The sequence below is a fragment of the Gadus macrocephalus genome, chromosome 7 (genome assembly GCF_031168955.1).
Source record: "Gadus macrocephalus chromosome 7, ASM3116895v1".
Taxonomy (NCBI): Eukaryota; Metazoa; Chordata; class Actinopteri; order Gadiformes; family Gadidae; genus Gadus; species Gadus macrocephalus.
The window spans coordinates 6,960,314-6,981,792 of NC_082388.1; the positions used below are offsets into that span (position 1 = coordinate 6,960,314).

The 21,479-nt window shown below is 47.5% G+C and overlaps 1 protein-coding gene across 1 annotated transcript in view; it reads right to left on the minus strand.

The window, feature by feature from the left end:
* The window catches only part of LOC132460651 (guanylate cyclase soluble subunit beta-2-like), a 34,235-nt gene extending 13,497 nt beyond the window's left edge, over nucleotides 1-20,738 (minus strand). The window contains exons 1-11 of the mRNA XM_060055464.1: nucleotides 19,895-20,738; nucleotides 19,563-19,657; nucleotides 17,481-17,641; nucleotides 16,971-17,070; nucleotides 15,253-15,437; nucleotides 13,004-13,139; nucleotides 11,964-12,067; nucleotides 11,607-11,708; nucleotides 4,821-4,929; nucleotides 3,746-3,942; nucleotides 2,817-2,940 (exon numbers count right to left, since the gene is read on the minus strand). Coding sequence (XP_059911447.1) covers nucleotides 2,817-2,940; nucleotides 3,746-3,942; nucleotides 4,821-4,929; nucleotides 11,607-11,708; nucleotides 11,964-12,067; nucleotides 13,004-13,139; nucleotides 15,253-15,437; nucleotides 16,971-17,070; nucleotides 17,481-17,641; nucleotides 19,563-19,629 — 1,285 coding nt within the window. The 5' untranslated portion in view covers nucleotides 19,630-19,657; nucleotides 19,895-20,738. The remainder of the gene's footprint in view (nucleotides 1-2,816; nucleotides 2,941-3,745; nucleotides 3,943-4,820; nucleotides 4,930-11,606; nucleotides 11,709-11,963; nucleotides 12,068-13,003; nucleotides 13,140-15,252; nucleotides 15,438-16,970; nucleotides 17,071-17,480; nucleotides 17,642-19,562; nucleotides 19,658-19,894) is intronic.
* Nucleotides 20,739-21,479: the final 741 nt, after the last annotated feature.

A 21,479-nucleotide genomic window follows, 5' to 3' on the forward strand; every position in this document is an offset into this window, starting at 1 on the left:
GGCAATCTGCGTCCGCACCGGGCCCCGGACGTCGAATCGCCAGTCATGGAAGCGTTGTGTGCGGGCCGCGAGGTTGTGCCCGTAATAGGCCAATATCGCCTGCTTCAGGGCTGGGTACTGCCGGGCGGTCTCCGCCGGCAGGTCTTGGCTTCGCCTGCTGGGCTGATCCGGTGAGGAACGGCGCCACGATATGGGCCCACTGCTCCTCTGGCCAGCTCTCCCTCTGGCCGATCCGCTCGAAGACCTCCAAGTACGCCTCGACGTCGTCCTCGGGCCCGAGCTTGGTGAGCCGGCTGGTTTCGGGGCGGCGATCGGGGCGTCGCGGACGGCATGCTGCGTGAGTCGGAGCACTGCTTCGCGGAGCAGGGCTCGGCTCTCCGCCGTCTCCCGCTGCTGTTCGGCGGCTTGCGCCTGCTGCTGTCGCTGGGCGGCGGCGGCTGCGCTCCCCTCCGGGTTCTGCATGTCGGACTGGGGAGGTTCTTTGCCGGGGTTTTGTAGTGGGGCCTTCAAATGCCTGCACTCTCCACCATATGTGGTAACCCGGTCCTTGGAGGGTCGGGTTCCAGGTAAGAATCACACTGGGTCAGGGTTTAAAGCCGTTCACGGCGTTTATTGCTCCAGACAGACAATGTTCAAATGGAGTACAATCGTTCAAGTTCTATAGGGTCTCCGTGAGCCTCTACCTCCTCGTCGCTGCCGTGCTGTCCTCCTGTCTGTCCTTGACCTCCTTTTAACATGGCTCCCCTGCCACCGGCCAGGTGTCCCCCAATCACACTGAATAGGGAAGCGAAAGGGCTGCTCTCGGTCGCCGTCTGGTGGGTGACGGCGGTACACGCCGTCTACCACTGTACCTCGGCCCCGCCCGGGCCGAGGTTTAAGGGGCGGGATGCCACAATATATATATATATATATATATTATATATATATATATATATATTATACATATACATATATATATATATATATATACAGTGGTTAAATTGGGATTTTCTATGTGGGGGGGCTCTGATCCGGAGGGGCCGCCGCTCCCCATACGCAGAGTACGCAGAGCCAAAATTAAGGTTGCAAAAAAAAAAATCCATGATAGTCGTTATCTGAGTTTACCTGTTCTCTCTGCCCCAAGTGATAATGCCGCACTGCATGTTTCACATCCCAATTTTTTATTTTTTGCCACAAGAAATGGGTAGTTTTTTTTTAAATAATCATATTGCTGTCTCTTCCAGCAGTCAGGGAAGTTGTCAGTTGCACCTACATGCTCATCTGCACCTGTCCCTCCCGGTCCATCCTCAGCTCCTCTGCCCTCAGTGTCCTCATCTCTGCCCTGTCCATCCTCAGCTCCTCTGCCCTGTCCCGCCTCACCTCCTCTGCCCTCAGTGTCCTCATCTCTGCCCTGTCCATCCTCAGCTCCTCTGCCCGGTCCATCCTCAGCTCCTCTGCCCTGTCCAGCCTCATCTCCTCTGCCCTCAGCTCCATCCTCATCCCTGTTCTGTTCAACTCTGCATTTTTAGTTTAGTGGAGGAAGAGACAGCACTTAAGACATGACAGACACACTATCAGGATGAAAAGATCTAGCAACAAATCACAGCTTGGTTACAGTGACTTCTGCACACAGGCCTAGCTTAATTATTTCAAAATTATGTCTTGGATAGCAGCTGCCCACCTTTTGAAGAAATCTGTAAGCTTCCTCCTTTTTGTTCCACTCATGTTTACCTTTTATCTCTGAAATGTTCACTTGTTGACTTTCACCCTAAGTTAAGAAGTAGATAGAATGTCTTTTAAAATGGTTCATATTATATAATGATGTAATCAAACGTTCTTTAAATAAAACACTTTTGAATGAATGAATGAATGAAGCTATCTTTTTCTTAAAGGCTAGCCGATAGGCTACGTCACCATCATGTTAACGCGGGCTTTTAAATCTAACCTGCTGTGTAGCCTATATGCAAACCTTAAATCACAGGACCTACTGTACTCACAAATAAATAGCCTAGGCAATGCACTGCAATTCATAGATACAAATAAGTTTGAAATTCATCCAGCTAGGAATGAGAAATGTGATTCGGAGATCGCATAGACTACTTGCTAAATCATTTAGAATTAGCAGCATTGTTCTTTTTAACTAGCGCTTGCCATTTGACATACCAGTAGCAGGCTATCCCTGCATGTCTAAGGTTAATTTTTCCTGCTTAATGAAAGTGCAAGCCCATATCTAATGATATTAGTACCAAAATACCGTGCACCTTTAATTTAGTTTCTCTTACCTCGCCATTCACCTGTCTACTACAATAATTATGTCTGGTGATGATGACCGTTAGAATGATTTGACGTTGTGTTGTCTGATCTGGGGGGACGAGGAGCTGCTGCGCAAGTTTTGTGCGTGATATGCCTACTTCTCAAACTTGCTCCAGATGTCTAGGCCAGCCTATCCCTACTCCATTATTTAGAATTGTGTTTTAAAACAACATAGATTTGCAATGGAAAAGTTGTAAATGAGTAGGACAACATTGCTCGTGATGGACTAGGCAGACTGCCAAAATCGGCTGGAGCTGATCTGCTGCGCAGAACTCCAGACCCGGCCGCTTATGTGCCGGGGCTCCGTCCCGGACAGCCCCGGCCCAATTTAACCTCTGTATATATATATATAAATATAGCAAATAAGATAAACATAATGAACAATAAAATCTATTTCTAAAAATAAAATCTTTTTATGCATTTTTTTGAACAAAAAAATAATGACCAAAATTAGATTAAATAAAAATCGACGATAGTTTGACGAGGAAAACGGTTGACGGACTGGCGGCCGGACCACTATCTACCTGCCTCCACCTTGCGGCCCTCTCTCAGCTGATTGGCCACATGCTGCGGCAGCATGGCGTACAGCAGCGTCTCCGTCTTCTTCTTCTCCGCCGCCAGGTGGTGAGACAGGATCCTCAGCTCCTCCTGTCTCACACACACACACACACACACACACACACACACACACACACACACACACACACAGACACCAAATGTGGACATACACACACACGCGCACACGCACACACACACACACACACACACACACACAGCAAATGTGGACACACACACACACACACACACACACACACACACACACACACACACTTGCATGCACGTCTAAGGTGAAACACCAATTGATAAATGTGCTGCATGGCGTTGCATGTCTGCCTCCCAGTGGTGACAACAAGGTGTTACCGTTCTCACAAATAATCTGTAACAATAATCCTATCATATCAATGACATTTGACTACGTAGTTGAACACCGCCATGACCAGTGAGCAGCAGGCTGACTAACGCCATGGAGAGAGAGAGAGAGAGAGAGAGAGAGAGAGAGAGAGAGAGAGAGAGAGAGAGAGAGAGAGACATAGAGAGAGAGAGGAAGAGAGACAGAGACAGAGAGACATAGAGAGAGAGGTACAGGTAGAGAAAGAGAGAGAGAGCGAGAGACTTAGGTAGAGAGAGAGGAGGGGAGAGAGAGAGAGAGAGAGAGAGAGAGAGAGAGAGAGAGAGAGAGAGAGAGAGAGAGAGAGAGAGAGAGAGAGAGAGAGAGAGAGAGAGAGAGAGAGAGAGAGAGAGAGAGAAGCCTCACCTGGCCCAGAGCCTGTCGGATTGGACTCTGGGTCTGAGGGAGGCTGCACACCTGTTTCTCGTTGACCAATCAATGGTCATTAGGTTAAGCCAGCCGTCACCACACACACTTACAGCGAGAACCCCACCTAAACCCCACCTTCTTTCTCTCCAGCTGGTTGCTGAGCTCCATCTCGGCCAGCCTCTGCTGGTTGAGCAGGATCAGGTCGCGTGTGGTGTCATGGGGGGCGATGTCGGCCAGGTGGAGCCCTCGTTCCTCCAGCTCCTGGAGGCTACGGAGCTTAGGGGAGCAGAGGTACAGCATGCAGGCCAGGGAGGGCATCCACACCATCTGGCCTGGAGGGGGGGAGGGGGGGAGGCAACAACAGCAGGGGTGAGAGGAGCGGAAGGGAGAGGGGAGGAGGAGAGAACATGGGAGGAGAGGAGGAGAGAATAGAAGGAGAGAGAGAGAGAGAGAGAGAGAGAGAGAGAGAGAGAGAGAGAGAGAGAGAGAGAGAGAGAGAGAGAGAGTGGAGGCAGAAGAGGAACAAGGATGGAGGAGAAGAAAGGAGGGAGAGGACAGGAGGAAAGAGATGAGGAGAGAGAGAAAAGGAGAGGACAAAAGAGGCAATGGGAGGAGAGGAGGGAGAGGAGAGGAAAAGGGGGAGGTAGGGAAGAGAAAAGGAGGAGTGAGGGAGAGGAGAGGAGGAAGGGAGGGAGGGGAGGGCGTCCACCCCATCTGACTTGGGTGGGGGGGGCAAGACAGCAAGGGTGGGGACATCATCACCAGTGGAAGCCCCCAGAGTTATGACGGTAGTGTAGGAGTGTATAGTGCTTTCACACTTACGCGTAAGTCCTGCTATTCTCCTGATGGGCCGTATGTGTGAACAACATTTCATGAGTGAGAAAAGTGTTGGAGGAAAGACAGTGAGAAAGAAAGAAAGAAAGAAAGAAAGAAAGAAAGAAAGAAAGAAAGAAAGAAAGAAAGAAAGAAAGAAAGAAAGAAAGAAAGAAAGAAAGAGAGAGAGAGAGAGAGAGAGAGAGAGAGACTGTTCACCTGGCCCGAGTCTGATTGGACTCTGGGGCTGGGGGAGGCTGCACACCTGTTTCTCGTAGACCAATCACACAAAAAAATACAATGTATAAAAACAAAGATTTTTGTCGATTTAGCTCCAAAACGTGTTTTTGACTCCACTTTTCTCAGGACAACAAAGATGGCCGCCTGTCCTCCCCACCTCTTAGCTTGAGGGCCGTGCGCTGGTGCTGAGGAATCATCTCCGTCTGGGTCTTCAGGACAAACTGACTGTTGATGAACTTCTTGATGCTGTCGATGGTGAAGGTCACCTGTTGGCCACATGAAGGATATATATATGTACCAGTGGCGGCTGGTGCTTTGTAAAGGGAGGGAGGGAGTACATGGGACTCAAGTTGTTTCAGGGTGTTTTGGTGAGCAAGAAATAGCAGGGAGAGATAATTAAGTGAATAAAATGTATACAAAGCCACCAGTGGCAGCATTGTACTTTGAAAGCTGGTGGGCAGCATGTATTTGAAATGGACTACAAGGGCAGAAGGAAAGGATGCAAAGTCAATTAGTCAAATCAGGCCTCCTCTTGATTTGTAAAACTAAATTAATAAATCAGGGCCTATTTTTTCCCTCAATGACTGAAGCTGTTGGTTGTAATTTGGCTGTTTATATTCAGCTACAGTTGTTTTAAGAAAAATGAAGACACAAGACCAAAAGTGATGCCATTTAAAATACATCATTCTCTGAAGCATTAACTAACATCCTTTCCACAATATCAAACAGAAAGGTCAGAGTAACAAACATTTGAAAGAACAACAAGAACATTATTTCACTACTACTTACATGGTTGTAATCCTAACATTGTTTGAGGCAACTGTGGATGTTAATAGATGTTTCAGAATGTTGTTAATGGTGTTAAAGGGGACATATCATAAGAACAACACCTTTCCTGGGATTTGGGGTGTTGTTTAGGGTCTCTGGTTCTCCCACACACATACAAACTGTGAAAAGAGTCTGTGCATGATTTTTTGAGTGAGATATGCATTTCTGAAAGTACCCCGCCTACAGTTACCAAATTAGCAAGTCCGTTTCAGCGCCCCCTCCTACGTAGGCTCCTGATTGTAGGCGTAGCCGTCTAGGCTTCGCCTTATGGGCTTGTCCCGGGCGCGTGCTCGCTCACACTGAAAATGTCTACTATGCACCCATCAACGTGGACACCGCCCACATCCCACGGTACCGTGCATATAAGGCGGCGCATTCCGCCGCTCATCCTCCACGCTATTCTTTCAGCATTTGGAGGGTGCAGCAGGTGGGAAACTAGACAGCCACGCCTACAATCATAGAACTAGAGTTATAATATCATAACTAGCATTCTTTTTCGTGTAGGCTACGCCGTCTAGGCTTCGCCTTATGGGCTAAGGCGAAGCTGTGAGCGGAGCCCAATCAATGTACTCTGCTGAACCCCAGTCAAAAAACATAAGTCACATCAGACTCAAAAAAGCTGAGGATGTGCAAAACACAACAGCCTTATAAAGAACGAATTCCTCCTAGATCAAGCAAGGCGATGATCAAGAGAAAAAAGTGAGTCTGTAAAAACTCCAGCCCTCCAATCCGTGCTTCATGGAATCCATGAAAAGGAAACGAAAAACCAGAGTATATGGTTTCCATTAGGTCCGCTACCACCGGGGGCGGAGCTATGGAGTCCAACTCTCCAATAAGGAGTTTTTCATTTGAAAAAACCGGCGGGCTATACTGGCAGGCAAATCCAACTCATCAACTGGTGAGCCACTAGGAACCCCTCTAGTATGTTTTCCATTTGAAAAACAGAGGGAGAGAAATACTGGCAGTCAAATCCGACTCTCCAGCCGGCGAGAGAATATTAACGATGCCGCTTAAAAGAACATGCCTATATTCTTAAGCCTTAGAAGGGGCCCCGGATTCCACCACAGAGTGGCCGAGTGAGCCCCTGGACATGTCTAACATGTAGAAACGGACAAAGGGGCCGGGGGAAGACCAAGACGCAGCCGCGCAGATGTCTTCCACCGAAACGCCTCTGAGTAGAGCCGTTGAAGCGGCCATGCCCCGTGTCGAGTGAGCTTTAACACCCAACAGTGGCGCTAAGCCCTGCCGAGAGTAGGCTAAGCAAACACCTTCACATATCCAGCGAGTAAACCATTGTTTAGAGAGAGCGCGGCCCCTGCCAGCATCGCTATAACACACAAACCACTGTTGTGTGGAGCGGAATGCGGCCGAGCGTTTCACGTACATAGCCAGCGCCCGCACAGGGCAGAGGAGATGCAACTCCGCCTCCGCGGAGGCGGGGGGTGAAAAGCCTTAAGCACAATATCTCTCGACCGGAAAGAACTCTTTGGGAGGAACGCAGGACTAGGTCTGAGCAGCGCAAAGGAGCTGTCCTCGTTAAGCAACAAGCAGCTCGGGCTGACAGCGGTCAACTCACCGGCCCGCTTGGCAGAAACCAAAGCCAATAAAAGCGCCAACTTAAAGGACAGGGCATCCAAAGGGGCCTGAGACAGAGGCTCAAAAAGGGTCCCTGGACAACCCGCGCAACACGGTGGGGAGATCCCAGCGTGGTTTAAGCACGGGCGGAACAGGCCTAACACGTCTAGCCCCACGCAAGAATCTCTTGACCAGTGGATGGCTGAAGATCGGTCTACCATCACAGCCTGCATGGCCAGCCGAAACGGCTGCCGCATAGACCTTGATAGTGGAGAAACCTTTTTCCAATAAGTACTGCAGAAACGCAAGCACACTTCCCACCTCGCATTGAGATGGGAGGGACAGCGTGGTTCCTGTCACACCAATCAGAGAAAGCGCCCCACTTCGCCGCAGAGAGGGAAGAAGCAGAAGGGGCACCAGCACTCTGAATTGTGTTGATAACCGCTTCAGGCAAACCTTTGCCCTGCAGGATCAACCTCTCAGGAGTCAGACCAACAGCCGCCCCGATACATCGGGCGGGTGGTGCACCGTCCCGTGGGCCTGTGAAAGCACATCCGATCTGAACGGTACCGGCCTCGGCGCCGTCCGTGAGAGCGCCGCCAGCTCTGGAAACCACAGAGCTGAGCGGTTCTCCGGAGCCACTATAATGAGGGACAATCTCTCCTGTCTGACCCGTTCCAGAAGAGGAAGGATCAGCTGGAGCGGGGGAAACGCATACAAGAGAGCCCGCGGCCAAGGTGTGTGTGCCAACGCATCCACCCCTAACGGGGGAAGATCCCGAGGGTTGAGAAAGAACCACCACCTGCAGAATGTGTTCTACCTGGACACGAATCGGTCCACCTGAGCCGTCCCGAACCTCTGCCAGATCAGTCTGACAATGTCGGGATGTTACCGCCACTCGCCTCAGCGGAGACCGCCGCGAGACGTGAGGTCCGCCCCGAAGTTCTGGGCGCCCACGATATGCAGGGCTCTTAGACTGAGGATATACTGATCAGTGTTGTTTTTGGCAGGCATTTTAGATTTAGTTTTAGCCTTAGTCTTTTTGACGAAATGCTTCTTAGTTTTAGTCCCATTTTAGTCATTTCTATCTTTGAAAGTTTTAGTCTAGTTTTAGTCGGACGAAAACTCAAAAGGTTTTAGTCTAGTTTTAGTCCAAAGAAAACTCCAAAACTCCACCAGCCTCTCTCTGTAGTGTATGAGTGTGTGTGTGCCGTGTGCGTGCAGGCGCAGCTGCGCGCGAGCGAGGCTTTTAGTGTGTGATGGGGGCGTGACTGTTAGGACAAGCAGCTGGCTCCATTTCTGATGTCTGAGCTCTTGATTGACATTGCACGCATATTATAGTTGGCGGGAAAAAAGCATGTTTTGAAACTTTGTTCGTCCACTCACTAACAATTTAGTCTCGTCTAGTTCTCGTCTGACGAAAATTTCTACATTTTTCGTCACATTTTAGTCTTTATATGGCTTTGGTGACGTTCGTCTTAGTCTCATTTTCGTCATGGAAAAAAGGGGTCTGACGACGTCATTTTCGTTTTCGTCTTGCCTGACGAAAACAACACTGATACTGATGAGCCCAAAGCCAGAGCTCGACCGCCTTTCGGTGGAGAGCAGAGGAGCGCACTCCCCCCTGTCTGTTTCTGTATGCCGCCGCCGACACGCTGTCTGTCCTGATCAGAACGTGGCGGCCACGCACCAGGTGAAAGAAATGCAACAGCATCTTCCTCACAGCGACGAGTTCCAACACATTTATTTGTGCTGTAGGGGACGTAAGCTACTCGCCTCCGACTGAGTGGGAGAGGCACGTTCCTCCCAAACCCGTCAATGTGGCGTCCGTGAAGACCACTACCTAGGACGTTACTCTGCCCAGGGGAACACCCCTGAGAAGGGCGGGGGGGTTTTCCTAATATCCCAGGTCTGGTGACACTGAGCGGGGTACGAGGAGCACCCTGAGCTTGTGTCGCATGGGGTCAAACCGTTGGCGAGCAAACCACCGCTGGAGTCGGTGCATAAAAGGCAGACCCAGGGGAACCACGGGATGGGCGGCCGCCATCAGCCCCAACAGGCGCATGATGGACAGTGCGGTCACGTTCCTGCGAACGCGAAAACGGGAGAGCGCCGACAGGATGGCGTCTCGTCGCGGAGGCGAGAGCATCGCTGTCATGGGGGCTGAGTCTAGGCAAAGCCCCAAGTAGACTGTCTGCCGGCTGGGGAGCGGGGAGCTCTTTTCCCAGTTGATGGCAAAACCCAGGAAAGAGAGATGGTTTATCACCGTCATGGTGTCCCTTCTCGCAATTTCCTCTGAGTTGCTCAGAATAAGTAGGTCGTCGAGGTAGAAGAGAACCATCTTTCCCTGACGCCTGAGCGGTCCCAACGCCGTCTCTACACACTTTGAGAAGGTGCGTGGGGCCAGGGAGGGGTACTCGTACGCCACTCCCAAAAAGGCAAAGCGGAGAAGCTTCCTGTGCGCCTGCCGAACAGGGACGTGGAAGTAAGCATCCTTGAGGTCCAGGGATGTGAACCAGTCGCCCTCTCTAACACATCGGAGCAGCGCTCTGATAGTGAGCATTCTGAATTTCCTCGCAGCAACAAATCTGTTGAACACGCGAAGATCCAGAATAGGTCTCATCTCCCCTGACTTCTTCTAAACCAGGAAGTAGCGGGAGTAAAACCCTAGGTGTGACTCGTGGGGGGGAACGGTAGTGATGGCCCCCTTCTCCAAGAGACGGGCCACCTCTGCTGCCAGAGCCCTGCTTGCCGCTCGGTCGCGTAGCCTGGTCTCCACCAAACCCATAAAGGGTGGGGGACGGCGCTTGAACTGTATGGGATTGCCCCATCTCAGTGTGTTGTCCAACAAGGATGGTAGAACGCACTGCTCTTGCCAACAAGGAGAGAGGGCGAGCTGACAGCTGAGGAACACTGTCCAGGAATAACCCGTATTCCTTGGCCCCCTTCCGCCTCCACACTGTGTGTGAACCAAGTGGGGCATCCCATGAAAGAGAGGGGGCTCAGCGAGCGTGGTAGAAGTTACAGAGTCAATCGCTGTACAAACAGCGCGCTGTCTAGACGCCGCGCTCATGTCCGCTGAACAGGCAGCGAGCCGTGTAGCCGCTTCACTCGTGCCCGATGAACAAGCAACAACCGCCAGCCATCTTGCGGCTTCCTCCGGGCCGTAAGCCTCCCTGCCAGCCGACAAGGAGACCAGGGCAGAGGAGGGCAGGGCGAGGTTGTTGATCGCCGCCGCAGATTGTGAGGCACAGACGAACACCCTGTCCGTCAGGCCGACAATCTGCTTCTGGAGGCGGTCGGGGGGCAGCGGCTTCTCGTTAAGATACCATCCGGCGCCCGGACAGAGAAGCGCTGCCAGGGCTGGTTCCAGGCGAGGATCCCTCACCGTCGTATCAGCCCACCCCTCCACGTTAGTGAAGTCAGTGAAGGCCTTCACCGGGGCCTTCAGGCTAGAAGGGCCTCCACCCGCAGCGGTAGAGAAATGCTGAACCGGTGGGAACAGGGGACACTGGGTAGCCCGCCAGGAGATAGACAGGGTGCGAAAGCACTCGCAATGCATTTCATCTGACATGGGGGCGAGAGGCGGGGCGGGCATAGGGATGCCCTTGATGGCCGCCGCCTCGCCCATGATTTTGCCGAATAGATCGGCCATCCGGCGTGGCTTCTCCCGACAACCGTGGCGGTGGAAACCCTGGAGAGGGAGAACTCGGACGCAGAGTCCGCAAAGGCGTCTTCCAGGAGGCGATGGCCTCGGAGAGGTCCACCGACGGCGAAAAGAATAAGTGCCTCCAGTGGAGGAGCCTCCACTGATACGTACTTATAATAGATGAAATAATACTTCTATAAGAGATAGTTGTCCCCTGTCTCTAATAGCAGTATTTGTCTACATATTATGAGTATTATATAGATTATTAAATATGTTATTATGTTTTATGTTTTTACTTATTATTATGCATTGGATATGATACTCAGTATATATATTATAGTATAGTAAGTATAGATAATGTATATATGATTCTTTCTAATAGATCGATGATACCCAGTTCATATATTATTATATATTATGAGTATATATCATTCTATATATCATATTCTATATTATTATAGTATAGCTTTATACATATTATTTAGTCTATACATTATATATATTATATACTATTATGAGGATTTTATATCCCTGACTTCGCGAGTATCTTGAGGCCATCGCTGTGTTACTTTACCTTTAAATCCAGAATAGACCATTGTTTGGAGATGACACCTTTGAATCTAAGGGTAAAGGCTCAGTTATGGTTTCACGTCGACACAACGCTGACCATGCAGACGCTTCAACGCAGTCGTGAACCTGTTTCGGTTCTGCGTCTGGTTTTAGTGAGTGGACCAATCACAGCCCTTGCTGCTGTGTTGCCTTGATGCAATGTTGAAATTTTTTTAACCATTAGGCAAGGACGTAATGAGTCCGTAAACCCCCTTGCGTTGCGTCGGCTTTGAATCATAACTCAGCCTTTAGTGTAGTGACCTCCTCTCTGGAGGGTCGGACCTGGGGGTGGACGATGGTGAAGTACTCATCGATGCGGATGTCTTTGGTCTGCAGACCGGGGACAAACTTCTGGATGTTCACACCTGTCTGCTTCACCTTGAGCTGAGAGAGAGAGAGAGAGAGAGAGAGAGAGAGAGAGAGAGAGAGAGAGAGAGAGAGAGAGAGAGAGAGAGAGAGAGAGAGAGAGAGAGAGAGAGAGAGAGAGAGAGAGAGAGAGAGAGAGAGAGAGAGAGAGAGAGAGAGAGAGAGAGAGAGAGAGAGAGAGAGAGAGAGAGAGAGAATCAGCATCAATCGCCACACAGTGTGCAGCGATGTTCCAGTGCAGTACTACACGCAGCCTACAGAGGGCAGCCTTACGTCCTGGTCAAACACGATGTGGAAGGGGAACGCGTTGCAGAAAGCTTTCTCCTCCATCCACAGCTTGTCAGGGTAGGACGGGGTAAAGGTGTAGCGTAGGTTCTCTAGGGTTAGGCATAATACAGGTATATAGATATTATTGTATACATTGTGAGCGTTGATATTTTATGTATTATGATGTAATGTGGCATAATAGGGTAAATATATTTGGCAGATTTTTATATTGAATATTTTATGCATCATTATATTGTAGATAACATAACAGATTTTTTTATATTATGAGTATAGAAATGATATATTATATAAATTATGAATATACATATTATACAAATGATTATGTTCGATTAGTAGCTAATTAGTGCAAATAATGCAGTGATTTATTATTATACAATATACAATATCTATATAATTATTTATATAAATTGTTACATAAATTATTTGAATTATTATTATTATGAATTTACATAATAATCATTACGATAATAATAATTTATATTTTTGTATATTTGTATACATATTTTTAAATAATATCTATACATGTTTGTATATATATATATATATATATATATATATATATATATATATATATATATATATATATCTTACATATATTATTATTATTCATACATATAATAATCATAAATAAATAATAATTATAAATTATATTATTATGATTATTGCACCTTTCCTCAGACAACCACCAATAACATAGACAACATTATACAATATTATTATTAAATATACATATATATTCTTCTTAGTAGTGGACCTTTTCCCAGGAAAAACACTGATAATCACAAAAACACAGATATTACACATATATTATTATTAAATATACATATATATATTTTCTTTTATGGGTTGTCTTTTTAACTATTTATTGTTAATTTGTAATGATTGTTTTGTTGCATATATTCTCTTTTTTTTTTTTTACTTCTGTAGCACTTTGAGATTCCTGAAATATGTGCAATACAAATAAAATGTATTATTATTATTATTATTATTATTATTATTATGTATTGTTCTGAGTAGTGGAGCACCTTTCCCCCAGAGGACCACGCTGCGGACCAGACCCCAGTGGCTCCTCACCCCCCGGGGCAGGGGCCCCTGTCCACTGGGTGGGGGCCCCGAGAGGCCGGGACACCGTCCCTGCATCCCCTTAAAGGCATCCGCTTGCTAGAACAGATGGAGGGAGGGGGTATGGAGGTAGATTTGTGTCTTTATTATGCAATCAAAAATAATAGGTTTGAGAGCAAAACTTTCCACACTGCAATAAAAAAATAGGTTTGAGAGCAAAACTTTCCCCACTGCAATCCAAAAATAGATTTGAGAGCAAAACTATCGACACTGCAATCAAAAAATGTTTTATTGCAAGATAAATTAATGTGATAAAAAAAATATTAATGGGAATCCAAAAGTTTTGTTTGCAAACCCAAAAGTTTTGTTTGCAAATCCAAAAGTTTTGTTTGCGAATCCAAAAGTTTTGTTTGCGAATCAAAAAGCTTTGTTTGCGAATCCTAAAGTTTTGCTTGCGAATCCAAAAGCTTTGCTTGCTGTTGAGCTGAATCTCGTGGGCGGGACCTACGCCGAAAGATGTAAGACACGTCTCTATTGGCCAGTCTCGATCGGAGTGACAGCTTGGCAACATCCACAGTTAGTAACGAGAGAGGGAGTTCTATTTCATGTAGGCTACGCCGTCTAGGCTTCCCCTTATGGGCTTGTCCCGTGAGCGCGCTTGCGCGCCCTGAAAATTCCGTAGGCCTCCCTGTCAGCCGACAAGGAGACCATGGCAGAGGAGAGCAGGGCGATGTTGTTGACCGCCGCCGCGGATTGAGAGGCACAAACGAACACCCTGTCCGTCAGGCCGACAATCTGCTTCTGGAGGCGGTCGGGGGGCAGCGGCTTTTCGGATGTTGCCAAGCTGTCACTCCGATCGAGACTGGCCAATAGAGACGTGTCTTACATCTTTCGGCGTAGGTCCCGCCCACGAGATTCAGCTCAACAGCAAGCAAAGCTTTTGGATTCGCAAGCAAAACTTTAGGATTCGCAAACAAAGCTTTTTGATTCGTGAACAAAACTTTTGGATTCGCAAACAAAACTTTTGGATTTGCAAACAAAACTTTTGGGTTTGCAAACAAAACTTTTGGATTCCCATTAATATTTTTCTTATCACATTAATTTATCTTGCAATAATTTTTTTTTTGATTGCAGTGTCGATAGTTTTGCTCTCAAATCAATTTTTTGATTGCAGTGTGGAAAGTTTTGCTCTCAAACCTATTTTTTGATTGCAGTGTGGAAAGTTTTGCTCTCAAACCTTGATTGCATAATAAAGACACAAATCTACCTCCATAAGGGGGAGAGAGAGAGAGAGAGAGAGAGAGAGAGAGGGAGAGAGAGAGAGAGAGAGAGAGAGAGAGAGAGTGAGAGTGAGAGAGAGCGTGAGAGAGCGTGAGAGAGAGTGAGAGTGAGAGAGAGAGAGAGAGAGAGAGAGAGAGAGAGAGAGAAAGAAAGAAAGAAAGAAAGAGAGAGAGACGTTTACAAACCATTTCCATATGAACCACCAGCATTTGAAACAAAAGAACAGGCATAGAAATAGACCAGTGGTTCTCAAATTGGGGTCCGCGTACCTCTAGGGATACTGCAGCGGGCACTGAGAAAATTTGAATTAAATTTAAAAAAAAAGAAAGAAAACTAATAATAACATATAACAAAAAAAAAAGTATTCACCCCCTAGCAGCACACAACCAATCAGAGTATCCAATGGCTCCAGTCCTCAGACGGCCCACACTCTGAGACTCTGCCTGTTGAATCGGACCAGACGCCGTCCGCGCAGCTCCAAATGCTTCCAACACGGCTGAACGCGGCAAACAGATTTGTTCCCGAACTCTTCCAAGTATCCCCCAATATTTCAGATCGTTTCATGTGCAACACTTGGCTCGGAGAAACTGGGGATCGCACTAGCGACCTCCCCTCAGTGGCGGTCACGCTGAGGGGTCTTGCTCAGGGACACCCGGACACTGATCTCGGAGGAGCCGGGGATCTGCAACCTTCGGGTTACAAGTAAACGCCCTCTAGTAATTATCAACCACATATTTTACTGTTATTTACAAGTGCTGTGTTAATGGTCCCCTATCATATGAAGTTAGACCACTCGAGAGGTCTTCAGGTCTAAAGATAGACTCGGAGGAGCTAGGAGGAGCCGGGGATCGAACCAGCAACCTTCCGGTCACCAGCCAACCTGCTCTACCTCATGTCACATGCCTCCCCAAATAGAACAGCTCCTCCTCACCTGTTGGGGGTCCTTGGCCCGCCGCTGCCCCTTCTCCACCACAAGGGCGGCGCTACGCTTCTGCTGCTTCACCAGGAACACCACGTGCTCCTTCTTGCCCGTGCGCTCGTCCTCCTCTGATTGGTTGAGGATCGTCATGGTGACCTCGCTGTCAAAGAAGTCCTTTGCCACCGCCTCGATGATCCCTGGATGGGGAACACATGTATATACATTTATATTTACATTAAGGGCAGTAAGCAGATGCTTACTGCGACTTAAAGCGACTTATGACAGTTCATGCACGCATTCACACATTAACACCCATTCACCCATTCATACACATTCACCCAAACATTAACCCATCCACACACACATTAACTCATTCATACACACATTCACCCATTCACACACACATTCACTGAGTCACACACACATTCATCCATTCACGCACAGCGACAGCGGAGTTGACCACGCAGGGCGACAGGCAGCTCATCAGGAGCAGTCAGGGTGAGGTGCCTCGCTCAGGGGCACCGCAACACTCACCTCGGAGGAGTCGGGATCGAACTAGCAACCTTCCAGTTACGAGTCGACCCGCTCTACCTCCTGAGCACCTGTGGACATATATACGGTACCTGGTACGATGTGGTACTGGTCTGCTAAAGTACGACCTGGTACGATGTGCTAGTGATGCTCGAGGTTACCTGGTAAAATGTGGTCTGATAGTTTCCTACCTCTTACGATGTGGTAGAGTTGACCTAGTTCCATGGGGCAGAGGTTACCTGGCACTATGTGGTAGAGTTGACCTAGTTCCATGGGGCAGAGGTTACCTGGCACTATGTGGTAGAGTTGACCTAGTTCCATGGGGCAGAGGTTACCTGGCACTATGTGGTAGAGTTGACCTAGTTCCATGGGGCAGAGGTTACCTGGCACTATGTGGTAGAGTTGACCTAGTTCCATGGGGCAGAGGTTACCTGGCACTATGTGGTAGAGTTGACCTAGTTCCATGGGGCAGAGGTTACCTGGCACTATGTGGTAGAGTTGACCTAGTTCCATGGGGCAGAGGTTACCTGGCACTATGTGGTAGAGTTGACCTAGTTCCATGGGGCAGAGGTTACCTGGCACTATGTGGTAGAGTTGACCTAGTTCCATGGGGCAGAGGTTACCTGGCACTATGTGGTAGAGTTGACCTAGTTCCATGGGGCAGAGGTTACCTGGCACTATGTGGTAGAGTTGACCTCGTTCCATGGGGCAGAGGTTACCTGGCACTATGTGGTAGAGTTGACCTAGTTCCATGGGGCAGAGGTTACCTGGCACTATGTGGTAGAGTTGACCTAGTTCCATGGGGCAGAGGTTACCTGGCACTATGTGGTAGAGTTGACCTAGTTCCATGGGGCAGGGGTTACCTGGCACTATGTGGTAGAGTTGACCTAGTTCCATGGGGCAGAGGTTACCTGGCACTATGTGGTAGAGTTGACCTAGTTCCATGGGGCAGAGGTTACCTGGCACTATGTGGTAGAGTTGACCTCGTTCCATGGGGCAGAGGTTACCTGGCACTATGTGGTAGAGTTGACCTAGTTCCATGGGGCAGAGGTTACCTGGCACTATGTGGTAGAGTTGACCTAGTTCCATGGGGCAGAGGTTACCTGGCACTATGTGGTAGAGTTGACCTAGTTCCATGGGGCAGAGGTTACCTGGCACTATGTGGTAGAGTTGACCTAGTTCCATGGGGCAGAGGTTACCTGGCACTATGTGGTAGAGTCCTTTGCGGTCTGAGTAGTAATGCAGCAGCATGCCGTCCCCCTCAATCTTCTCCACGCGGAACGAGGGCGCGTTCATCTCCTGGTCGGGAGAGCGATGGTATTGGACGTAAACAAAGATTCACCGAGGAAACGTTAGCAATGATGGAGCTAATATAGCAGTGGGATGTCGTTGTGCTAGATTTTAAGCAGGGACCCATATTTTAGCTGTTTATGTGTCTTGGGTATATGTGTGTTAGGTGTACGTCATGTGTTTTAGTTGTGTGTGTTTTATTGTTCCTTCGGGCGGCCACCTGGTAGGACAGGGCGAGGTAGCTGTGTGTGTTATGTGTGCGAGTGAGGTGTGTGTGTTAGGTGTGTATGTATGTGTTAGGTGTGTGTGCGTTAGGTGTGTGTGTTCGGTGAGTGTTCGGTGTGCCCACCTTGTAGGACAGGGCGAGCTAGCTAGTTGTGTGTTAGGTGTGCGTGTGTGTGTGTGTTTGTGTGTGTTACCTGGTAGGAGAGGGCCAGGTAGCTGTGCAGGGCGTCCAGGTTCTCTATGAACTCGGTGAGGTTGCCCCCTAGGGTTCTCAACATGGTGTCGTAGCCCGCCTGCTTACAGAAGCTGAAGAAGTGTTCCCCGAACAGCTTCAGGACCACCTCGGGGGACACGTCTGGGGGGGGGGGGACGGGGGGGACATACACACATACACAGGTGTCACAGAGCCTGATGACTACTGGCTCCTGACAACCATCTTAACCTGACGGGGTTGTTAGCAGGTTGGCCTTTTTGTTTTTCCATCTTCTCTTAGCTATCTTTGTTGTGTAAGGGGAACAGGTTAACTTAGTGATTGTTAATGGTTTTATGAACATCCTTACCGTACCGACAGCGATATATTTTTGTTTCTCTTTCTTCTGACAAATGCCCTTAATGGACATGTAAATGTGTTTCTATTGTAGAAACCTATTTAGCTATTTTTGCCCAAAATAGTAAACCTGCAGTGAGTTTTTTCCTTTCAATACACAAACAAAGGAATTTGATTAAATTCATCCCACAATTGATAAACCTTTCATTCAATTGACCCAATCTCCCAACTCACTGGATTCAGGAAACTATTTTTTTTTTCCAATCCCAGGTGTATGGTTTGGTTGTTTGGGTGAGGCTGGGAAGAGGGGGGGCGGTGTTTGAGGTGTTATATTCAATTACAGGCTATTCCCAGATCAACCAGACGCTAACTTCTCACCTTCTGCGTCCCCCGGTCGCCCGGGATCGCGATCGGGGAGACCGACACTCAAGAGAACTGAAAAAGCAAATCAAATTAGCGGACCGAATCCAGACATCAATTGGGTGTAGCCCCTTCATAGAGTTTGTAGAGAACCTTTTTAACAGAAACGCAATCCTGATTTCTCTGAATCAGAATTATAATCGTTTTTCCATCGTGACTGTAGTGTGACCTATTGATAACTGATTCTTGGATGTTTATATCTTAATTTTGTTATTCATTTTGTTGTAGTTTTTTCTGTCCGTCTGCATTTTTTCTTTTTTCATCTGCCTCTCGGACACGCCCATCACAAGTGGGCGTGTCCACCTAGATGTGTGATGGGGTAGCTTGGTAGACTGATCTATCCAGCGCACATCTAAATGGACACGCCCACTTGTAAAGCAGGTGCGTGCTGTCCAAATGGGCAGGTGGCAGCCTGGCTATTACCAGACCAAGCTCAATTGTAGATTACACGTTGGTCTGGGGAAGCTGCTGTCATTTTCTTCAGCACAAGAGGCGTGATCAATGGGCCTAGTTCAAATGACTCTGTATGCAATTGGCTGCTTGCCGTCGCTTCCCTGTCGTCATGGTGTTAAACCAGCCAATAGCGCACCAGGGGGAAAAGCCAGCTTGGTGATTGGCTCTCGCAAAAACATATCGAAACTAATATGAAATGTATTGCTCTTCTCAAGACCCTTCTGCAGGGCGAACTCAAATCGCCGGCAGAATGGGTGGGGCTACCCAGTCTAGGCAGGCGGGGCAGCGAACTACTTGCAAAAAAGCATGCTCTCAAAAAAATTAACCCTCAGTAAATCATTAATCCAAGTCTATTTTTAATAATGTGATTGGCACATTAACCATATATAGTTTCTGTATGCTTTTGAACTGGTCTGTTGACATCAAAGTTCCTATGAGTTTAACGTGTCACGCAATGTTGGGGCAGGGCAGCTCAGCGACTATGTTTATCGCATAACCCTGCAGGCTCCAATAAGAATTGCAATCCGCGCTAAAAGACGCCTCTATGGTCGTAAAGTAGTCTGCCCCAATGGTCATATTCTATAGCTGTTGTTGTTTTAACCCGAATAATTCCACCAGTATCTTTCGTTACTTTATCAGATGTGGATATTGCGAGTGGTTTTAATGTAGCTCAAAATAGACATATTAAAAAAACATGAACATTGTGGGTGTTGTCTTAAGGGAGTAGTTTCTGCCCCACTGAAAGTTAGGGTCACCGCACGCTACTGTTGTAAAGGCTATTATACTCACACCTGGTGGTATAATATGGGACCTTTAACTATCGGTTAACTAATGGTTTTAACTAACGGTTCCCTACCCAGCATGCTGCAGGCCTCCTTGACGAGCCGCAGGGTCACAGTGTCGTCGTAGACCTCGTAGGTCATGAAGGTGTCCTGAACCTCAGCCAGGGAGCTGGGCGAGAGAGAGAGAGAGAGAGAGAGAGAGAGAGAGAGAGAGAGAGAGAGAGAGAGAGGGGGGGGGGGGAAAGAAAGCAAGGGAGAGAGAGGGCAAGAGACAGAGAGACAGAGAGACAGAGAGAGAGAGAGAGAGAGTGTGGCCGAGAGATTTATAGATAATATATAAATATAGATAATATAAAATATAAATTCAACATTATAAAGGTGTGCTGGCGGGTGCATGCAGACTGACCTGAGCTTCTCCCAGGTCTCCTCTCCAAACTTCTCCGTCACCAGGGACTTGAGGCAGGTGTTGATGAAGCCGTACTAGGGTGGAATAAACAGGTACATCTCTCCGGTAAAACACCTTTCTCATCCATTTGCCTTCCATTTGCTGTGCAATTAGATAACTTTATGTTTTTATTCACAGGCTGTTTCCGGTTATATTCAAATTCAGCGAATAGAGGAAGAATTTAAGTCCTGTATGTTCACAAGCAGGGTTGCCAGATGGGGCCAGATTTTCCTACCGAATCTGGCAAAACCGGCTGCAGCAAACCGGTATCAATGTTCCCAGATATACAATCCAGTAAAATAATCAAAATAAAGCAGTTGAGGAATAATGTGTGTTGATATATATATATAATAATTTGAATTGAGTTACTCTTGGCACCGAATATAAAGAGAAATTTAATTTAATAGAATGAATTTGGATTTTGCAGAATCTAATATGCAAGATGAACCCCTGTCATGCCAGATACAAATTTGGGAAAAGACTAGATGTCATATCGATATGAAATAAAAAGGAAAACATGGATAGATCAAACTTTATCGTCCACTGAATTTACATACTGGAAATGTATTTGGCATTCTAACCCTAAAACACAGCAAACAACACACAGACAATATAAGTTAAGTTATATAAATACATAAAATAGAATATAAATACTAACATCAATCGCATCAAATCAACTAAAACATAACGTAATAAGCACGGCTTACCATTTCTGTTGTCTCTCTGCTCAGGGTGTGATACTCCCACAGACTCATGTACCTTTTATAAGACGTCCCTCCGAGACCGTACCCAGCTATCAGGTCACCGGACCAGAACACACACACACACACACACACACACACACACACACACACACACACACACACACACACACACACACACACACACACACACACACACACACACACACACACACACACACACACACACACACACGTGCGGAAACACACTCAGAAGGACACCGGTCTCAAACACCTAGTGGCTGTGGTGTTAGATTCATGGCCTCAGGGTCGGCGGTTCGATCCCCGACGTGCGCACGCGCACACACACACACACACACACACACACACACACACACACACACACACACAGGGATGTCACCTATACGGTCGATTTGGACGTTGCCTGGTAAGGCTAATCAACGTCACAACTATTAGGAATATAGGGGACTATTAATGCAGCACTTATTAATACTGTTCAACTATGCTGTCAATAACTTCCTCCACATCTAAAGGCTTATAAATTGGATTTGAATGGATTTGTAAGATATTTGCAGATCTGTTTTATTCTGGAAAAAGTTTTCTGTGAGTATGGATTTATGTTCAAATGTTAACGAGGATTTGCCTTATAGTCGTACAGATTAAAAATAAACACACATTGTCAAACTATTGACACAAATCATGTTGCCATAAATCTACATCCATACTTTCGTAATAAATGTGACTGTAAAAATGTTTTTGAAACATAAAAAACAAAAAACGTTATCCTCAACCAACGCTAGAAGGCGCCATGATACCGTTAATGAACCTTTCAGACGGTTTCCCAT